We start from the raw sequence: 19,409 nt of genomic DNA on the forward strand, positions 1-19,409 counted from the left end.
ATAATAACACATCACATTTTATACTCTACATGTGTTTTGTTTGCAAAAATCTTAATTTGTAAAGTAACTAGTAACAAAAGTTGTCAGATTAATGTAGTGGAGTAAAAAGTAGGCTACAATATTTCCCTATGAAATGTAATGGAGTAGAAGAAGAAAGTGGCATGAAAAGAAAAGACTCAAGTAAAGTAGTAGGCTACCTCAAACTGTGTTACATTCCACCGCTGGCCCATATGTAATCGGATCTAGCTAAAAGATCCTGATGATGTCAAATCTACAATTTTGTGAATAAATACTGAATTTGAATGACAGTTTTGTAGTTGTATAAATAAATCATCATGAAGCAGACACAATACCAAAAACATACATTATGAATGTTGTCAAAAATGCTTGAATGAAAGTTTTTTCCTAATCCTAGTTAGATGGGTTTTGTTTTTGTAGTATTGCAGAGATGTATTAAATAAATATAGTTATAGTTATAAACATTAAAACATTAAAAACAAAATGACAAAATCCCAATGTGTGTGTCGATTCATACCTTAATTCGGCATATTGTAATTATTGTAATACGATTATTATTATTATTATTATTATTATTATTATTATTATTATTATTATTATTATTATTATTATTATTATGGCAGTAAGTTACTCGGTGGCTTTTATTTTGAAGGAAAATAAATTGGCCAAAACTTAGCACTCAAGAACGCATGCGCAGTGGTAACAGAGGCAGGCGGACCAGAGAAAAGAAAACAAGACAAGTGAGTACAACAGCAAGAAACTATGTTAATTCCTACAAAATATTCCATTAATAGTGTGCCATACTCTCTTTTGTGTGTAACGTTAACGCTGGACTGGACACCACTCGTTAAAACGGATTTTGTTTTAAAACGTGACACCGGAAGTCTTGTTTAACGTTGACTTCTGTTATTCGAATCTAGCTGTTAGCTAGCTAACCTGTTGCTAACCTAACCCGCTAGCTAGCTTAGTAACAATGCTTAGTAACGTTTAGCAGTTTTTCGGGGTCAGACCGTTTGGGTGAATATTTAGCTAGCTAAGTTGTGTCTTTCCTCCACAGTGAGCGTCCACCACCGGCGCTCAGAGGCTGAACTGTGAACGCGGAGAGCGCCACATGGAGGCGGTGCTGAAAAACTTGACGAGCACGGCGGAGCTTCTGGCCGTGGCGGCGCAGAGCGGTGTGGTGGAGCAGTGGGATAAACAAACTCTGTCCAGAGCTTTTCACTGGGCACAGTACTGCGAAAACCTCTTTTCCAGGTTTCACAATAACCCTGCCATAAGGAGGACTATGGAGAAGCAGCTGCAGCTCACAAATCAAAGTTTGCGAGCTGTTTTCCCTGAATACACAGAAGTCTCTTTCTCGGACATCTCCCGGTGTCAGCACTTGTTGCTTGTTGGGCTGTTGAAAAATCCTGAGCTGCCCATCTCCATCATGAAGATACTCTTTGACACTACCAAGCAGAGTGAGTATCAGGATGTTACCGGCTTCTGCAGCCACATTATTCAATGCAAATCTGCTTGTAAAGTCCTAAGTCCTCTCACAGACTTGTCAGCTATTGGTGCTGATGCTGAGGTGCAGGGGGTGATGCTGATGGAGAGGTTGGGTGCTCTGCTGAGCCAAGGCACTGAAGCCTGCCAGACAGAGCATATTGTAGACTCTGTCCTCCAGGGATGTGAAGGAGCAGCAGGACATTTCTGTCTGGTCATCGCAGCGGCTCTGCTGACAACGAAAAACTCTGCTGCACAAACTGCTTCACAGGATTTTCTCTTGGACTGGCTGCAGAAAGAGCACAATGTGCTGCAGCACATGTGTTCTGCATTGCCTACTACACTTATTAAAGACCTGGCCAAAGAACACCTGAAATTTAGAGATGCATACTGCGATGTGCTGAAAAAGTGGGCCTCTGATATGGAATACAGCATAAGTGAGGGTGAATGGGCTCAAACTAGCACAAACCGAACTGTGTCCTTCCAGAGACTGACTGAGCACTTTCTGACCTTGTTTGAGGCCTGTCCCTCTCTGAGGGAGGATGTAGAAAAAGAGCTAAATGCTTTGAAAGTTTCTGATGGGGACTTTGATGTCAGAGGTCTGAGTGTGTGGGGAGACCTCCAGTCAGCATTAAACAAGTGACTGTCAGTCTTGTGCTTTCTTTGGAGATGGAAGAAATGCTGAAATGTAGCCGATTGTAATGCAATATATAAACAAATGTAGTCCGTTTTATATCTATATGCAATGCTTGACCGGGGGTAGATATTAAACCTCAAAACTTTTTCATACCAAACAAAATGTGACGATAGCACACATTATTGGAAGCTGTCAATGACTGAAAGCTGGCATCAAATGCTCGCTCAGATTCACATTTACTTCTAATCAGACCGTTTCAGTTCAGTTTCCAATTTTGTTTATATTTTGATTAGGCAAAATTGTTGTGTGGCTGCTTGGATTAGATAACATTTAAGAACTTTCTTTAGTGAAATGAAAAGAATTGTTCATATTCTAACAGAAGAAAAAAGTATAATTTTGGTATTGGTACCTAAACTCAGGTATCATAAGTATTAGTATCGCAAAAACTGTCTTTTCAGTGCAAAGTATACATAAAAAGCACACAACTCTTAAATATTAGCCAGTAGTTCGCAGAGTTTTTTTTTTTTCTTTTGTTATTTAAATTCTTGACTCTTTATGTTGCCTTTGTTTCAACTTGTGAAATATAATGACAATCAAAAGCAGAACATACTGGATACATTTACAGGATGGAAATATGATTAAAAAATGTGTGTCAATATTCTAAAATGCTCACTTTAGTGGATCTGGAAGCCTTAAAATACATTGCGCTACCCTGTCTCTTTCACAGTATAGCTTAAATATGTTTGTAAAATGTATCCATGTACTTTGTAATAATGGAATTAATAAATAAAAAAAAAATCTCAATACAACTGGATATTTGTTAATAATGCACAGCTTACAAGGTTTGGCCCATAGACTGGTTTGGACAGATGGTATCATCTCATGCTGCCTTGTCATCAGTAGCAGCACGTGATCTGACTGAATTAAATTGAGTAATTGTCAGTCAGTGAATAGTTTACACTTTTTAAATTGGTCTCTGGAGATTCAAGTCTTCTTCATTTATAGCATCATAAATCCACCCCTTTCTACCAAATATATTATAGATGTGCTGTTTAAAAATAATTCGGTAGCTGCTTATTTATGAGGGTCTAGAAATGAGTTTAATTGGACAGGGGGCTATAAAGAAATTACAAAAAAAGCAAAGAAAGCAAAAGCATTGTGTGATCCAATTTACCCTTTTCTAACTGTGCCCACCTTAAATCATTTTCACTTTCTCACACACCATCTCTCAATATTGCCTCTTCACCACAAAGCTGCACTCCCTCTGAATCTAAACATTTTTATTGGCTTGATGCCAGTCATGTGACTCGACTGCCAATTCACACATTTCAGACCTGTCCCGTGTGTCAGAGCAGCTCTGCGGCGAGGGATCAGTTAGTCAGACCAGGCGTCTTCAATCAAACCCTCCACAATAGCTGTGTGTGACATAACTCTGGCAGACAGCGGATTAGAGACCCGGCCGCCGTACGGAAGGAAACACCAACACGAGCACGGCTCGTTTAACACGCCATGAAAGCAATTCAAGTTGAGACAGACACGGGTCACTGAGTAAGGGGCTGCATGTACACAACCAATTTATTTCCATCCAATGAAGAACATATGCATCTGGCTGGATGTAAACCAACAATGATTGGTCCTAGGTTATAAATATATATGCAAATTCATTTAATTTAAATTTTCCTCATGTTAGGTCAGAATGTGAGAAAATAAATAATTTAGGGACACATTTCTGGAGTTTATTCAGCGAATAATTTGCATCCTGTTACCAAGCAGCACATTTAGCCTTTGGGACTGAAAACTGACACATTTATTTATTTCATTTTTAGATGTTTCTCACTTTTCTTCACAGCCTTACACATAACTGGCAGAGTGGGTAAGCAGCCGTGGTGGTGATTCATATGTGTGAGTCTGACTCCATATGAGAAGCCTACAATTTAGTCCTCTCCCTTTATCTACCTATACGCAATGAAAACAATTTTTTTTATTTATATAGGATACATGTCTGATAAGTGATAATAATAAAGAGGAAAGCCCATTATTGTCAATCTTTTTATGCCAAAAAAAAATCATTATTTTTTTGACAAGGAGCTGTGTTATTTGAATATAAAAAAAACTTCACTTTTGCAAAGGGTCCCACTTGTTAAGTATTAAGACCACCCTTTTAATATAAAACAGCTATTTACCTTTTTTTTTGGTCAAAAATGTGGACAAATTGCCCACTGCTCTTAACCTGCAAAGTGAAAGTACAGGGTTGTCCTATTGTATAACTTCAAACTGCAGGAGGTCGACACAGCTCCATAATATCTACCACCAGCCCACTTTAAATGTTAGCTTGGAGATGTCTCAAGTTAGCCTCGTGAGACCGTCCTGATCTCGCGAGCTCCAGTTTTCCACTCGCAGATCAGTCTGGCATCTTGAGGCAGAGAAAATTTGGAGCCGTTAGCCAAACGACCGGGCCAATCAGCGTTGGTTTTGAGGTGGGTTAGGTGGTGATAGACCGATGGTTTATCCAATCAGCTAACCAGTATTATCAGCCAGCGGTAGCCCTAATTCTGTTAGCCGCTCGCTAATGCTTTTTTTCTCTTGGATCCTTCTTTTGGAATATGGTCCGGGAACCTGAAATGGTGACTTTTATTCCTAAATTCTCGTTACACAAATGGCAAATCTCCTTTACCGACATGTTGCTTGCATGCTGAGCTTACGAGCTATGCTTTGCCTGCAGCAGCAGGGGCGGGCTTGTGGTTGTATTTTCATACGCTTTGTGGATCTGATTGGTTGATTTGGCCCGTCTATCACCAACATAGGTGATAGACAGATGGTTCATCCAATCAAATAACCAGTATTCCGCCCCTTCCCAAAAGTTCTCCAACGGAAAGTTCCCAGATGGATATGCCGAGCAAATGCGATGCAATCCATCTGGCGGAGTCAGGTTAGTCTCAAGTAGCAGCTAATCTCTTGGAACAGTAAGGATGTAAAATTAGAAATGAAACGCGCAGTATTTCCTGCTCTCACATCTTATCCTTGACTTGTTTTTCATTCTATCCATAGACTGTATATTGTCATGATTCTGTCCAGTGTAATATTGTTCTGTGTCAGCGTGGAGCAACAAACTGCAGGGAGACATGCTCCAGGCGACTGTTGTTCTGCTGCTTCTAAAGGCTCTTGAAGGATAGCGTTCATTAAAACTCAGATCCAGCCCCCATCTGGTAGTGTGAATAGGGAGGCCTCTGAGGGGCGGGGTGGAGGAGCGGGTGGAGGGGTGTAGAGCCCTCCCTTGGCACGTGCCTAAGCCGCTCCAGCCTGGCCCTTGTCTGGCCTCGGTGACGGATCACAGAGGCAGGAGGGCCCCTCCGCACACCTGTGTCCCACTCACAGGACGCTGATGATCAGTCGCCACCATCATCAGGCATGCACCAACCAAGAGGGATTGATGTTTTCATTTGGGTTATTTGCAGTGAAGCTGTAAAAAACTGTTGTTTCTACTGAGTCTGAAGAACAGGATGAAAGAAGTTTACATTGTCCTTTTCAGGACAACACATAAAAACTGCACTGTCAGATGCTCCAGTGAGGTGCTGTGGTTGCAGAAACACGATTGTATTGTGGCACAGAGGGAGGGGGTTGCGTTGTAGTAAAGCCAATGATTACTGTACAACGAAAAAGAACAAAAGAAAGTAGAGCTGCAACGATTAATTGATTATGAAAATAATTGTTAGATGCTGCCCTAAAAGAGAGGTTCTGTAAGTTGCAGCTATTTTATGGTTAACAAATGCTTAGATTAAAACGCAATAAATGTTCCCTTATCTGCAAATTCTGGCATTTTATCCAGATTCCAAAGCAAAGCACTGCAAGCAATGAGAATATCATGTAAAATCTTATCAGCCTCTCATCCTTTGTCTGTGTGTGTGATACAAGCCTGATTGGAGCATGTTGTAGAGAGGAGGGTATGAAGCTGTCAACGTAATGTGAAATGGGGGAGGGGGACTGGAAGGACCTGTGATAGATTACCTCACATGCAACTGTAGTAAACCAGTTTTGTGGAGGATAAAACAATTGGATGTAGCAATCTCCCTCCTCTTCCTCTGATTATGGAAGATGCAATTCTCCCTCCACATATGGCGGGTCTGAAAATGTTGCCCTTAAAAGGCATCACTGTTTCTCTGCACAGATGAAAATAATCATAGCACACAGTTGATGTTGCTTTTGGGAGCTCAACAAGATGGAGATGTTTTACAGTGGACGCCATTTGCATGTCACAAAAGGGAGTTTTTTTTTCTAAACTCAGAATCTTAAGTAAAAATCGTTGGAAACATAGCACTCTGGAAAAAAAAAAAGTTTCACTTTGCATGTTTGGCATGGGGAGAATAGAGACATATAACATGTCTAGTGAGACAGACTAATTTGGGGTGCCAAGCTCTCCATTAATAAAGCAGTTAGCAAGGGAGGAGAAGAAGGCGTTTATGAAGTCAATTGCCCCATAGATAGTGTAATGTCACACTGGAGGGTGCCATAAAACAGTAATTACTCCAATACTGCTTTGAAATTTTGGGTTGTAATTACCTGATCTTTTTGCATAATGAGGGAGTTGTATTTTAAATTGTAAGTTAAAAAATATTCGGGCAGCAGTGAGGAGAGATCGCTGTGTACAATTTGGACTGTAGACTGGAGAAGGGATCAGGAGGATAATTGCATGCAGGCAGAGTCCCAGGGGAGGAGTGCAACCCCGTCATCAAACACTCATTCTGGCTGGGCCTCATCCTATTACAGTCCCCCAGGAGCCAAACTGCACCTGCCCCACAGACTGACAACTACTCAATCCCCCTTCACTTGCCCTCGCTATTACAAAAACGGCACCAACAACATCACAACAACTAAGTCTGAGATTCTGCAAAGACAACAGAGGGTGGAGGTTGGAGGCAGGTGAATGCTGAGAGAATTCCCACCTATGAATGAAATGTCGACACACAGATTTTGTCCAATTACCGCGCGCACCAACAGGCACGTCACCGGTGCAACAGCCATGACCACTCCGGCTGGTTAGGCATGAGAAAACATGTTCCACGTGGCCGGTGACACAATTGTGTTTTCTGTCAAATTAACATGTGCACCGAGAAGCAGGCGGTGGTGAGCGTTAATGGTTTCCCTCCTCAGGCGAGCAGATAATCGGAGGAGAAACTTGAGATTTATTGTAATTGCTGCCACTGCTGCTACTGGAGGTGTTTCAGACATGGAGCTGCTTCCTGTGATCGAAGCATCAGTCGACACAGAGCAGGGCTACTGTAGACTGCACATTAAATTGATTCAGACTGTCCATCATGTGCATAAAACCGATGGTCAACACCTTAACCCCCACCCCCAAAAACTTTGTGCCTGTCTATCATTTATTCTTAGGAGAGAGGGGAGCTGCAAACGTTTATTTGTAAGAGGCTGCAGAGACTTTTCCTGCATATATTCACCCTGACCTACTGAGAAGGTTGGATAACCTACCACATTCCAGTTGGTCACATTGCAATGTGATATCATGTGTAATGAATACCTTAAAGAAGCTGCTCAGACCTCTAATGATGGACTGCTCTTATATTCTGTATCTGCTCCATTTGACTCATTCCCACCTGCAGAGGCTGAAAGGCCCAGTTAGAATCACTGTCTTTGATTCATCCAGACTCCCCATTCCTGCTGTATGTAGGAGCTCTGAGTGATGCATATGGATTGATGGACGCCATATCTTCCTGAATTATTTACCACCTCAGTGACGGGCTGCAGTTTGTAGGCCTCCAGAGCAGTGTGTTTGACACACTGCAGAGCAGCACAGAGGCGCCACCATAAGGTAATATCACCTTGCTTGTTCGCTCTGTACACCTCTGACTTCAGATTTAACTGTGAGTCATAATACCTCCATCAGTTCTCTCATGACTCGTGTGTGTGGCGTTTGCTGTATAGCCTATACAATTTAGAAAGTTCTGCACACACTATGCATGTGTTTAAACCAACATGCAGTATCTTATGTACATTTGTGATCTAGATATCAATATGCCACTATAGAACATATACACTGATATTTTTTATCATGGACTACAAATTTCATATTGCATTTTCTATGTTATACTATTTTGCCACAGATTCTTGCTTTATTTTCTTATTTTATTGACTTTTTTAAGGTAAAAGTAACAGGTATAAAATGTACATCTGCCTCTATTTTCTTAATTATTTCTTTTCATAATAATTTCTTTGGTCAAATGAATATTTTCCTTGGCCTGACTGTCATGCAACCATTATAACCTAAACAAACCAGTAAATGCTGTTACTGATTTTCAGTGGATGGCGTCATTCCAGAACAACGTTGCATCGAACTAATGTTGCCTTCAGGTTTCACCTTGTAAAGTCAGTATTTCAACTGCGTTTACCCTTTGCATTTATGACTAATGGTTGCTTCTAGCACTGATAATGTAGGAATCGAACCTCATTCTGCAGCTGCACTCATTGTAAATTACATCAAGTATTTGACTCAAATGTAAATTGACTGTCTTTGCACTATAATGAGCATTGATGTCTTTCATGTGTTTTAATTCAGTGTGTTTGTTCAGTGTGTCACAAATAACTAGAAAATACAATGACAACTACTCTACAAAGGTAGCACAACCTTCTCACCAACATTTATTCTGATTCATTAGAAGCATTTTTTTGTTTTAAAAGTCCATATGCTCTAGAGTTAAACAGTATTGATTTGTTACGATTTAATGCAGAAGCTGGATCAATAGTTGAAGATTCAATTCAATTCACTTGTATTTATAGTATCAAATCATAACAAGAGTTATCTCAAGACACTTTACAGATAGAGTAGGTCTAGACCACACTCTATAAAAGATGTTGAATGTAACACAGTTGACGTCAGTTGTGTAAAGACACACTGAGGAGACAGGGTAATATTCCGCATTACATTCTCACAATGCGTTTTCTTTTTCAGTTATGCCTCTGATATTTCTTTTCCAGTGCAATTCAGAGAAGTGTGAGATTAGTTTAATAGGTTAATCTCGCTTTTTGTGCACCTCTTCATCTACGCTGCATATTAAAGTCAGGACTCTTTGGGAAGACAGACAATGATCCTGAATTGTAGGAATGTAAACTACAGTAATAGCGTTAACATTGCTATTTTCCCCTTACCAATTACCAAGCTACAGGGTCCAATACTCTCTTCTTGGACTCCAGAGACCTCGGTCATTGATTTACTAATGAGAAACATGGAGAGAATTGGAGATGCACAACGCTGATTGGAGAAGGTGGTTAACTGGTTAGGTAGTCTGGTCCCAGGCTCTGAGGACCACTAACCTTCAAATAAACAGCTGAATGCACTACAGAACATCACATCAACACACAAGATGAAAAGATTACATGAAAAACGTGACTTTTGGTTGTTTTTTATAAAATGAAATGAGTATTTTTTTACAACACTTTTTGACATCAACATATCTCTTCATTAAACACAATATTAGAAGCCATAAAATCACATCTATCTGTTTACATAAACTTCAGGCACAAAGCCATAATAGCATATTTTGGTCATCTTAAACATTCTTAAATATTCATATATTTTTAAACATCCTTGCAAATTTCATACAGCAAAAGAAGAAAGTGTTCAAATGGCAAATAAAGTGGTGAAAGAGCCATCTATTATCTCATGTGGTCCACTCAAACGTGACAATATCAAAGTGTCAACAAAGTATTGTTGGTGACTATGAGAACAACCAAGAAACACCAAGAGATCACAACGACCTGGTTGTTCACATACATTACAGCATTCCTCGCTCACAAAATGCAAAAACATGTCCTGCATCATGAGCACTAAAGCTGGATTCTCCAGACCCTAGTAATTTGTTAAAACACACACCTTAATGTTGAGCATCACATAACTCCAAAACAATTACAGTTAGATACAGCAAGCCAGTGTTACATTACAAAACAGAATGTGATGGGTGGCGGCTGGTACACAGAATTTATTGCAGTGCACACCAAACATCAATAAACAATGTCTTCTGAGCAATCGCCTTCAACACTTTTTTGAATTGTCTCACATCACAACTGGCACCTGATTATGAAAGTTCATTTTATTATTTAAAATGGCAGAAGACGCTTATCTAAGAACAAAGCAGTGAGCCGAATGAGGACTATCAATGACTGTGAGGCGGCTGCATCTGAAACACTGATCTGAGCAAATTCATGCAAACAAACACACACTAAAACTCTACGGTTCAACTTCACTCACGCTTTTTTTGTCTTATACAGTAGTGTATTATAGGCTTCACTCCAGGAGAATGAGACCTTTTTTTGCAAGCAGACATCTCCCTGAAAAGGTACTGTCCATGAAAAATATGGCCTTTTTATATTAATGTTAACACAGATCAACGACCCAAAATCCACAATAGTCTCACAGAAACAGTATACATATATATATACAGTACATAAAACACATTTGAGAAACAGAATAGAATCTTGTTTTTAGAATACTTATAGTTTCAGTGCAATCAGAGTGGTATTTCAGAGAAAGACCCTATATGATGGTCAACTGCAGTGTCATCTGGCTCATGTTGTTCCAGTAGGTTGATGAGGTTTGGGTGCTTAAGAAGTACAACATAGGCCTGCAGTTTTCTTTGCTCTCTGTATAGTGAAGCCCTACAGTAGGTAGATGTGATGAGAGACATGAGACTCTAATGAGGATTGTTTTGCATTGCAATTAACTATTTCTTTACATTGGCTTTTTGAATCTAGTAACCGTTTTACTTGAATACACAGAATGGATTTAAATATCTAAGATAATGTTGTGCAATACGTGATGGAGAGTCTGTTTTCTGTAAGCAGACTTTCCACAACTGTCTGGTTTAAGAGTAGCCGCGCTCAGCATACATCTTTCCGGCCGGTTCCTGGACATACTCCTCCGTCTTATCCCAGTCCTGCACCCAGCCTCCGTTGAGCTGTGCAGTGGCCCCGTAGCTTTTAGCCGGACCGCCCATCGCGCCGTAACTCTGCGTAATGTCCCCCGTCTCTTCGGCAAGCTCATCCTCATCAATGAAACCACACTTCTCGTCGCTTGTTTCTTCAGGGTCAGCCCATGGCTGTTTCTCCCCAGATGCAAAGATCCCATAAAACACCACTCCCCCGTAATGCACCAGGGCAGCAATGAGGAAGACATACTGCCACTCCTCCCGGGTCTAGAGACAGAAAACAGTTGCAGTCTGGCTGAGTCACTTATTTAAGGCCCTGATAATGTGTTCTCTCAACTGACTTCTTACCATGAGTAGTGGGCTCCTAAAGGTTCTGCTAAAGTTCGCAAAGCTTTGGTTTCCCATGAAAGATTCCTGTTTCTGTGTTTATCTCTGTGCTCTTCCCACTGATTTGAAGTGGGTTCAGTAGTTGGAGAAAGATGATGTCATGCTATCTGTGTACCAATCAGGATTTAGAACCAAAGTCTGATGACAGTTGTGGGGTTGCCAGGCCACTGTCAATATCAAAGATCATGTGTCAAATATGATCAAACGACACTCAGTCCTGATGAAGCAGTTTGAGTGTTAAGTGCTAATTCTAATCCTGTGTCCCCATGTTTATTGTTCATTTATCTCTTGTTACATGCCAAATATGTGTATTTTATATCAAAATGCCTCTCTTTTCTCCTCGTTTAAAACTTTGGGGCGGTTAAATATTGTACATGTATCCAGTCAAATGTGATTTGGATCAACTAGCTAACCCCGGCCATCATATAAAGGTATAAAGTGTTCATCATAAAATGTTCCAATCTGCATTAACATTCACATCACAGTATGAATAGAAATGACTCACCTTGTTCTTTGTCATGGCTCCCACTATTAAAGGGCAGACCATCCCTGACAGGGTACCCACCCCGTTGGATATACCCATGAGGATGCTGGCATAGCGAGGAGCGATGTCTAGATGGTTGACATTGAAACCTACAGCAACAAAGAGTGAAAATTCAGAGTTTTGTGCTCTTTTGAATAACACAAAATAATTTGAACTAGAATCCATTGTTCTGAGACTCACCTGATATTGCAAATCCACTAAAACCCACTGCCAGAACTAAAAAAGAGATGGCCACCCCCTTACTGTGAGAAAAACCAACTACCAACAAGAGAGTGGCTTCCATACCGAACCCTAAAAACAACCAGAAGAGAGTCAACTAGTGAGGAATACTTCTATAATAATATGGTAACAGACAGAGAGTGGATTATCAAAGTCTCACCTCCGCAGTTCATGATTTTCCGGACCATAGTGGTGGACATGATGTTGTGGGTCCGCAGATAGTCCGCTAACTGGCCTCCTAATGGCACGACGATGGTCATGACCAAGTGAGGGAGCGCTGACACTACACCAACCTGAGAAACCATCAAAACACTTGTCTAAATCAAAAGTGACAGCCACAAAGAAACTGTCAAAGCAAAAGTGATTCTCTATTCTCAGACCCAATCGTTGTGTCTGTTTCAACCTCTGACTGCAGCATCACATCCGAGCAATAATTCACCTGCAGTAATCATAGCAGCACATCCTGATGCTGAATTACACCTGCCAAACCAGCTTGATTCATGCTTCACACTCTCCAGCGAAGGTAAAGATTATGAAATTTTAAGATTAACTGGAAGCTTTGTCTGACACCTTTATTCATGGACAGCAGGATCAGAAAAGTACCAAACCACAGCACTTTCAGAAGCAATTATTGTAAAATTGCCCCGACAAATAACACAATTTGCTTCAAAATCAGTGTTCAAATCGCTCAATGGTGTTTTTTGCCCCCAACTGCTCCTTCCAGGCAGCACTGCGACAGCTGCCTTCAAGGCACCTAACCCTAACCTTAACCTTAACCCTAACCATAACCAGTGCCTCCCAACGGTGCCTTCCAGTGAAAGATTCCCAAAGGAGTAAGATTATGCCACTTAATGTTTTGTGAAAGGGCTCACTAAAAGAATTTTAACTGTGACTCAACTTAAAAAATGAGGTAATGATTCCCACATTCCATTTTCAGATTAAATCAACATAAATGTATTCAGTAATAAGTCAAGGTAAACCATTTAAACTGTAAAAGCTCAAGCACTTTACTACATGCACTCAATATAAGTCACTCTCTTTTAGGTAGTTTTTGGTCTCTACCAACCAGTGGTGGAAGAAGTATTCAGATCCTTTACTTAAGTAAAAGTACTAATACCACACTGTAAAAAACAAAACAATGCCATGAGAGCTGTGAGAGTGAATCAAAACAGTAGTTGCGGGTCGGGCAGCTAAACAATGAGCTAACACTCACTATGAAGCTCCGTAAAGCCGAGGAGCTGCAGATTCCAGAGATAATTCTCTGTACTGTAGGTCCGTCACTACGAGCGATCCCTTTCACATTGTCACATTTTCACATTGTCATTCCATACATTGTTATTATAAAAACTATTGATTATAGCTGCTTTAATATTGAGAATCACACTTTTATCAAATTTTAAAATCAAGAATACATTTCAAATTACAAAATGAATGAACAACAGCATTGTTATACATTTCAGCACCTAATAGGATAGATCAAAGCAGTGATATCAAGAAGGTTCTTAATTTGCAATTCATATCTGAGAAATCTTATTTCGTAATCTTGAACATTAGATTACATGACATGGAAAGATATTTGTTGGCTGACACTAGGCATTATTAGGTTTATTTACCTTGCTGATTTCAAAGCCAAACACTTCTTCAAAGTATGCAGGCTGGCTAATGAGAAGCAGATAAAAGGTCCAGCTCCTGCAGAAATTGGCCACGATGATTGCATAGACGGGCATGGAGGTGAAGAATTTCCTCCAGGGGGTCTTGTATTTCTGTTAAAACAAACAGAGAATCAGCTGGACGTACAGCAATTGGCGTGGTGTTACAGATCAATGCATACAGATTGAGAACTCACTTCCATTGCGCCCATCAGCTGAGCACTTTCACCAATGCTCTCCTCGATATAGCGCCGCTCCTCGTCTGTGATGGTCGGGTGCTCCGCTGGGCTCTCATAGGACACCAAAACCCAGAACATGTACCAAAATATCCCAAAGCATCCTGAACAGATCATGAGAGAGATGAACATGCCAGTCATTGCAAACTCATGCTGTGCAGCCAACCGTTGCTCAGACCCACAGAACTGTATTTTAAATTCTAGTTTGTTAAATATATCAAATAAAACTCCTGAGTGTATCAAATTGAGCAAGGGTGCGAGTTAGAGCTTATGAATTTAACTTTTCATTTGTAAGAGACAGCTTCTGTTGTTCTTTGAAAAGTTGCATAGTCTCACTTTAAAGTGTTAATACAGTGAAACTCACCATACAAATAGAAGACAGAGGGCCATCCAGTGTACTGGACCAGGATCCCAGCCAGAGGCATGGCTATCACTGCACCAGCATATGATCCTGAACAAGACAAAATATTATGACCGGGCAGAATTTGATCCATGCTGCTTATTCAGAGAGCAGTGTCGTCCCACTGTGTTCAGTACACGTTTACACACACATTTGAGTAGCAGTATTTTGTTATTCTAAACCTGCATTGCAGTGTATGAAGTAATATGATGATAAGTCTCTATGACACTAATGAGCCAATCACAGGAACATGAGTATGTGTGTAGATTTTGTACCACAGAAGGAGATGGTTGCCAGACGACTTCTTTCCAGCGGTGGAGCCCATTTACTCCAGATCCCGTGGCAGGCTGGATAAGTCACTCCCTGCACGGAGACAAATGACATTACAGTCACAGTCTGAACACACAAGGATCATTTTCCTTTAACTGTATTGTGTTTTTCTTAATCTTCTTAATTATTTTACATCTATTTTTCCACTTTCAGTCAATAGAATTTATGCAATGTAACTCAATAATGCTGTCTGTTCTCTTTTGCCAAAGACATGCAAGACAAATTGCAGTTAATAACAAACAAACGGACGTGCATTGTACCTAACCTTTCTAATAGAGAATAATGGGTTAGGTGTGAGTCAGTGCAGATTCAGGCTGCCCACTTCATGAAAAAAACAAACTGAATTTGCTCCCATTAAATCTTCATTACACACTAAGTGGCATACAATCAACCATTGATAGACACAAATTGCTGGGGCTTGCAGTGGGAGACACCCTGAAATGCTAATGTTTAATTTGCAGTAATAAGTCGATGGGTGCTGAACACAGGCGGCTCGCTCTCTTAACGGTCATGAGCTGCTATTGAAACGACAGCGTGCAGCAAAAAACAAAATCACAAAGGAGGATGACCTTCAGTCTGATAATAGCATCTCTCGCTGAAATCTTCTTTTCTGTTGAGCTGTGGGAGCCGCCCACATCAAGTGGTTTTTATCTCTTTTGTTCTAGATGTTTCTATGTGAACATGGAGCTGTTTTGGCCAGGGAAACCAACATAAATAAGCCCTGCTATTCAGAGGTTTATGCTGTTTGCTGTACTGATCTGACAATTGTATACAGTATATTGAATGGAAGCTCTCCATAATGGGTTTCATGTTCTAGTTCAAATTCAAATAGAAAGCCAAAGAGTTCAGTATGAAAAGGAGGATGGTCAAACTGTAAAACATGGTCAAATACAGAATGTCAGGACAATTTCATTAGGGGTTTAGTTTAGCTCTCAGCTTGATAATGAGGCATCATTTGTTGAGTCTTTTAAAGGTCAGGATCTGATGTGCAAACTGTGCATCCGTACCTCCACCAACCCTTGTAATATCCTCACAAAGATAACACATCCATAGTGCGTCCGGGCGGCAGAGGGAATGAACATGTTCAGGATGGATGTCAGCACGATGGCAGCACCGAAAACTCTGAATAAATAGTGTGTTGGAATTATTTGCAAGATTATCATCAAAACAAGATAATCTTATTCAAGCACGATACAGCATGGCAGCAATATTGATTCAAGCACTTCAAAGACATTAAAACATTAGATACGCAATAAGATAGCCATACAATGTTCAAGTTATGATACTTCACATACTGGAACAATAAACACTGATAAGGAAGATACATCAATCCTAATTGATGTCACACACACACACACACACACACACACACACACACACACACACACACACACACACACACACACACACACACACACACACACAGGCAGTTATTGAGTTTCCAGTGAGCACAGGCGGTGTTTGCAGCAGAAGGGGGGCTCAGCTGACTTGGCATGATGAAGCTCTTCAAAGATGTGCATCTTCTTTAGGCTCAATTTCGCTCATGAGAAACCTAGCAATCCTATAATGTGGATGTACAAGGCCTTATCCTACTTTGGTTGCTTTTTATAGCATCGCTCTTGTATTTACAGAATTTTCAAATAGCACATTGCACATTTGTTCTGTTCCCTTTGTCTAATTGTAGCTGACTAATCAGTTGTTAGTAAAATAATGTGATAAAGAGGCAGTATGGCCATTAAACTCATACAACAATCATTACTTAGAACTGCATTTCACACACGGCTTTGGCTGGTGTGGTTGCCATGCCTCTGAACATAAAGGATTAGACATGGTGGTCCCATGGGAGCTCATTAACATGAGGAGGCACGCCTGGTGGGCATCAGCCAAATCCCCAGTTTATCTGCTGTAAGGTCAGGCTCCTTTATTCAAACCATGAGACCAACATCCAAATAGTACACCTACATTTCCATTAGAAATTAAAAAATAGGAACATATTTACACATTTCCTCATACCCCCACCCGCACTATTTATTCGTAGTTTATTTCCAAAAATGGTCGCGTGCAGTTACCTGTTTGCAGCCAGTCTTGAGGAGATGTATCCTCCTGGAATCTGAGTAACTATGTAGCCCCAGAAGAAGGAGCCATGAATCATCCCCACGGTCTCTGGGCCCCAGTTGAATTTCGCTTTCTTTCAGAGAAAAATAAAGACACATTTTAATCATAAACAAAAATGAAAACCAATGTAACATGGTGAACTCCTTAAAATGCTTCTTATCTAAATGTGAAATACTGTCAGTGGAAAATAGTGTGATAGTAGAAAGATATCTGGATCTATTTTATGTGATGCTTTATTACCTTTGTAGCGACACCAGTGGTAAATAACGTGATCGATCACATAATTAAAGCACATAATAAGCAGATTTTTAGGAAAATTAAGAATACAAATAAAGCAACCTACACGTATTTGCTTGTACTTTGCTACTGTAACATACATGCTCAGTACAAGAAATGCAATATAAACTCAATTAAGGTTCTCCAGGTATGCTTAAAAACCTATTGATGCTCTAGGCTCTGGCCCTCATCACTTATTAAGCATGTGGGGCTCGTGCATTGGGGGGGGGAGTTTACAGGCACCTCTGTGATGATGATCTTGCCGTTTTCATGGATCGTGCTGTTATTGACCATGCTGACGATGGCCACACCCAAATTACACCGGATACCGAAGGAGATGCAGAAGCCGAGCCCGCTGAGCATAGCGATGATGTATCTGCGCGGAAGCCCGAAGCATGTGCAGTCACACAGGGGCTTCTTCCGCTCCTGGTCCGCCCTGGGTCTCCCATCCTCCGTCAGCTCGATCGCATCACCTGTCTGCTGCCGCTTTTCCAACCTCCTGCACGACACGAGCTGATTATGTATGCTCTTTTTTTTTTTTTTTTTAGGTAACATCCAATGTAGACATGTCGGATGTGTGGAATCAAACATGCAGGCAGATTTAGCTGCATTTACAGGAGCGAGAACTATCAGTGTAAAATATGTGATTTCGTTGATTTTCTTCAACAAAAAAACTCGTGCATTTATTCCTATGCCTCTTACAGGCTGTTTGCAGTTTATGCTACAGAGGAAATTATGCTTGCATCTTTACTTCGTGCTCTTTCAACGACAGGCCTTCTTTATTTTTTTCTTTTAATTTGCCTCAGGCCCGTTTGGAAGTCTGCTCCCTTTTAGTTAAAGTCAAAATGCTTTTTATTCGTTCCCTGCTGAAATTCTTCATGTTTCTGTAAAAGAAAGACTCGTTGGCAAACGAGGAAAAAATTACCTTCATACCGCATTGCAGCAATATCAACATCCTCGTTGTTTAGAGTTAATTTTGACCCTTTTTTATATTAGCTCTCATACATGTGGCCTTGGTATTTTGCTTTGGCTTTCACTTCAAATTTGTACAAATAAATGTAAGTTAATTTAAAAATAACTAAGCATTGAAACGTGAAGGCCTCATCCAGTAAAATACCAGGCCTGCCACAGCTTAAATGAAACCAACAGATTGTTTTTCTTGCATAGCTTTGGACGTTTCAATGTTGCAGCTTGAAATCAAGTTCAACATCTGAAAGCCATTTAAGGAGTAAAAAAAATAAACGAATGTTGTATGCTTGCACAAAATGGTCATCTAAAGTATCTGTATTTGTTTTAAAGCTCGTGTTTCCAGATGATTTGTGAAAAAAAGCTTTGGTTTTTCGGCTTAATATTCAAACAAAGGCTATTTTTATTCGTATTTCCAATCAGAATTAATAAATAATAAAATGTTATAAATGTGAAAACTGCTCCTCTACATCCTTCTCCCTTTCTCTGATTTCAAATTGAATAGATCTGTTTGCTTTCCAGTCAGTTATCAGTTTTCTTTTGGACTACATTTCATTTAAGTCCTTCTGACAGTATAAAGAATAAATGAAGTCAATTGATATGAAGTTCATCGATCTTGGATTAATACAGTTAGATACATAATGTAATAGATATCCTCCGACCTTGTGTCACGACTCGTTCTGTTTCATTAATTATTAAAAAACACCCACAGCAGCTGGTGGAGGGGATCATTCTCCAGGGAAATATCTGATCCTTAAATATTCGGGCCACACGACTCTGCTTTCAGCATCCTGTCCGTGATTCATCTCATAAAGAAGAGATTTCCCTCATGATTTCGTTGTAATTCAGTCATAAGCACATTTAAAGCCAGTGCATGTTTTATCTGTGATCTTAACATCTGGACATTTTTCAATTTTTAATTTCTCACAACAGATTCATACTGTCATAGACAGACATGCAGAAATGGGAATTTCTTTCGCCTTACCTGTAAATTTTCCCGAGGGCCTTTCCTGCGATCTGTTTTATTCCCTCCTTAGTGGTAGGGGCAGCTTTCTCGGTGCCTGGCTCCATATTCAAATTATCTTAAAATTGTTTTATAGTACTATAACAAATGGCAGTGCTGCATTAATGAGCATATTGTTAAGATAGTAATCCAAATAACGCGCTTCTGGTTTTTAAGCAGAAAACGTCTCGATGTCCTAAAAAGATGAGCC

The 19,409-nt window shown here is 40.2% G+C and overlaps 2 protein-coding genes across 2 annotated transcripts; one reads left to right on the forward strand and one right to left on the reverse strand.

Annotated features, from left to right (window-relative positions):
* Positions 1 to 696: 696 nt before the first annotated feature.
* fancf (FA complementation group F) lies at positions 697 to 2,929 on the forward strand. The gene is made up of 2 exons (XM_028584767.1): positions 697 to 758; positions 1,076 to 2,929. Exon 2 carries the CDS (start codon positions 1,130 to 1,132, stop codon positions 2,144 to 2,146), a length of 1,017 nt encoding a protein of 338 aa, XP_028440568.1. The 5' UTR covers positions 697 to 758; positions 1,076 to 1,129; the 3' UTR covers positions 2,147 to 2,929.
* Positions 2,930 to 11,010: 8,081 nt separating this feature from the next.
* Positions 11,011 to 19,266, reverse strand: slc17a6a (solute carrier family 17 member 6a). The gene is made up of 12 exons (XM_028584542.1): positions 19,181 to 19,266; positions 17,473 to 17,728; positions 16,908 to 17,026; positions 15,846 to 15,960; positions 14,784 to 14,871; positions 14,473 to 14,559; positions 14,070 to 14,212; positions 13,837 to 13,986; positions 12,384 to 12,516; positions 12,185 to 12,295; positions 11,966 to 12,093; positions 11,011 to 11,340 (listed from the first exon to the last, which is right to left on the reverse strand). The coding sequence occupies exons 1-12, from the start codon at positions 19,264 to 19,266 to the stop codon at positions 11,011 to 11,013; spliced, it is 1,746 nt and encodes a 581-aa protein (XP_028440343.1).
* Between the last annotated feature and the right edge of the window lie 143 nt (positions 19,267 to 19,409).

Source organism: Perca flavescens, chromosome 8 (assembly GCF_004354835.1).
Source record: "Perca flavescens isolate YP-PL-M2 chromosome 8, PFLA_1.0, whole genome shotgun sequence".
In the NCBI taxonomy this organism is placed as follows: Eukaryota; Metazoa; Chordata; class Actinopteri; order Perciformes; family Percidae; genus Perca; species Perca flavescens.

What these genes read in the sequence shown, in the direction of transcription:
- fancf (XM_028584767.1), top strand. Translation starts at nt 1,130, where the DNA reads ATGGAGGCGGTGCTGAAAAACTTGACGAGCACGGCGGAGCTTCTGGCC.
- slc17a6a (XM_028584542.1), bottom strand. Translation starts at nt 19,266, where the DNA reads ATGGAGCCAGGCACCGAGAAAGCTGCCCCTACCACTAAGGAGGGAATA. An exon ending in TATTACAAGGGTTGGTGGAG is followed by an intron (nt 14,872 to 15,845) that starts GTACGGATGCAC and finishes GTCTCCGTGCAG; the next exon opens with GGAGTGACTTATCCAGCCTG. An exon ending in GAGCCATGACAAAGAACAAG is followed by an intron (nt 11,341 to 11,965) that starts GTGAGTCATTTC and finishes TTCTGTCTCTAG; the next exon opens with ACCCGGGAGGAGTGGCAGTA.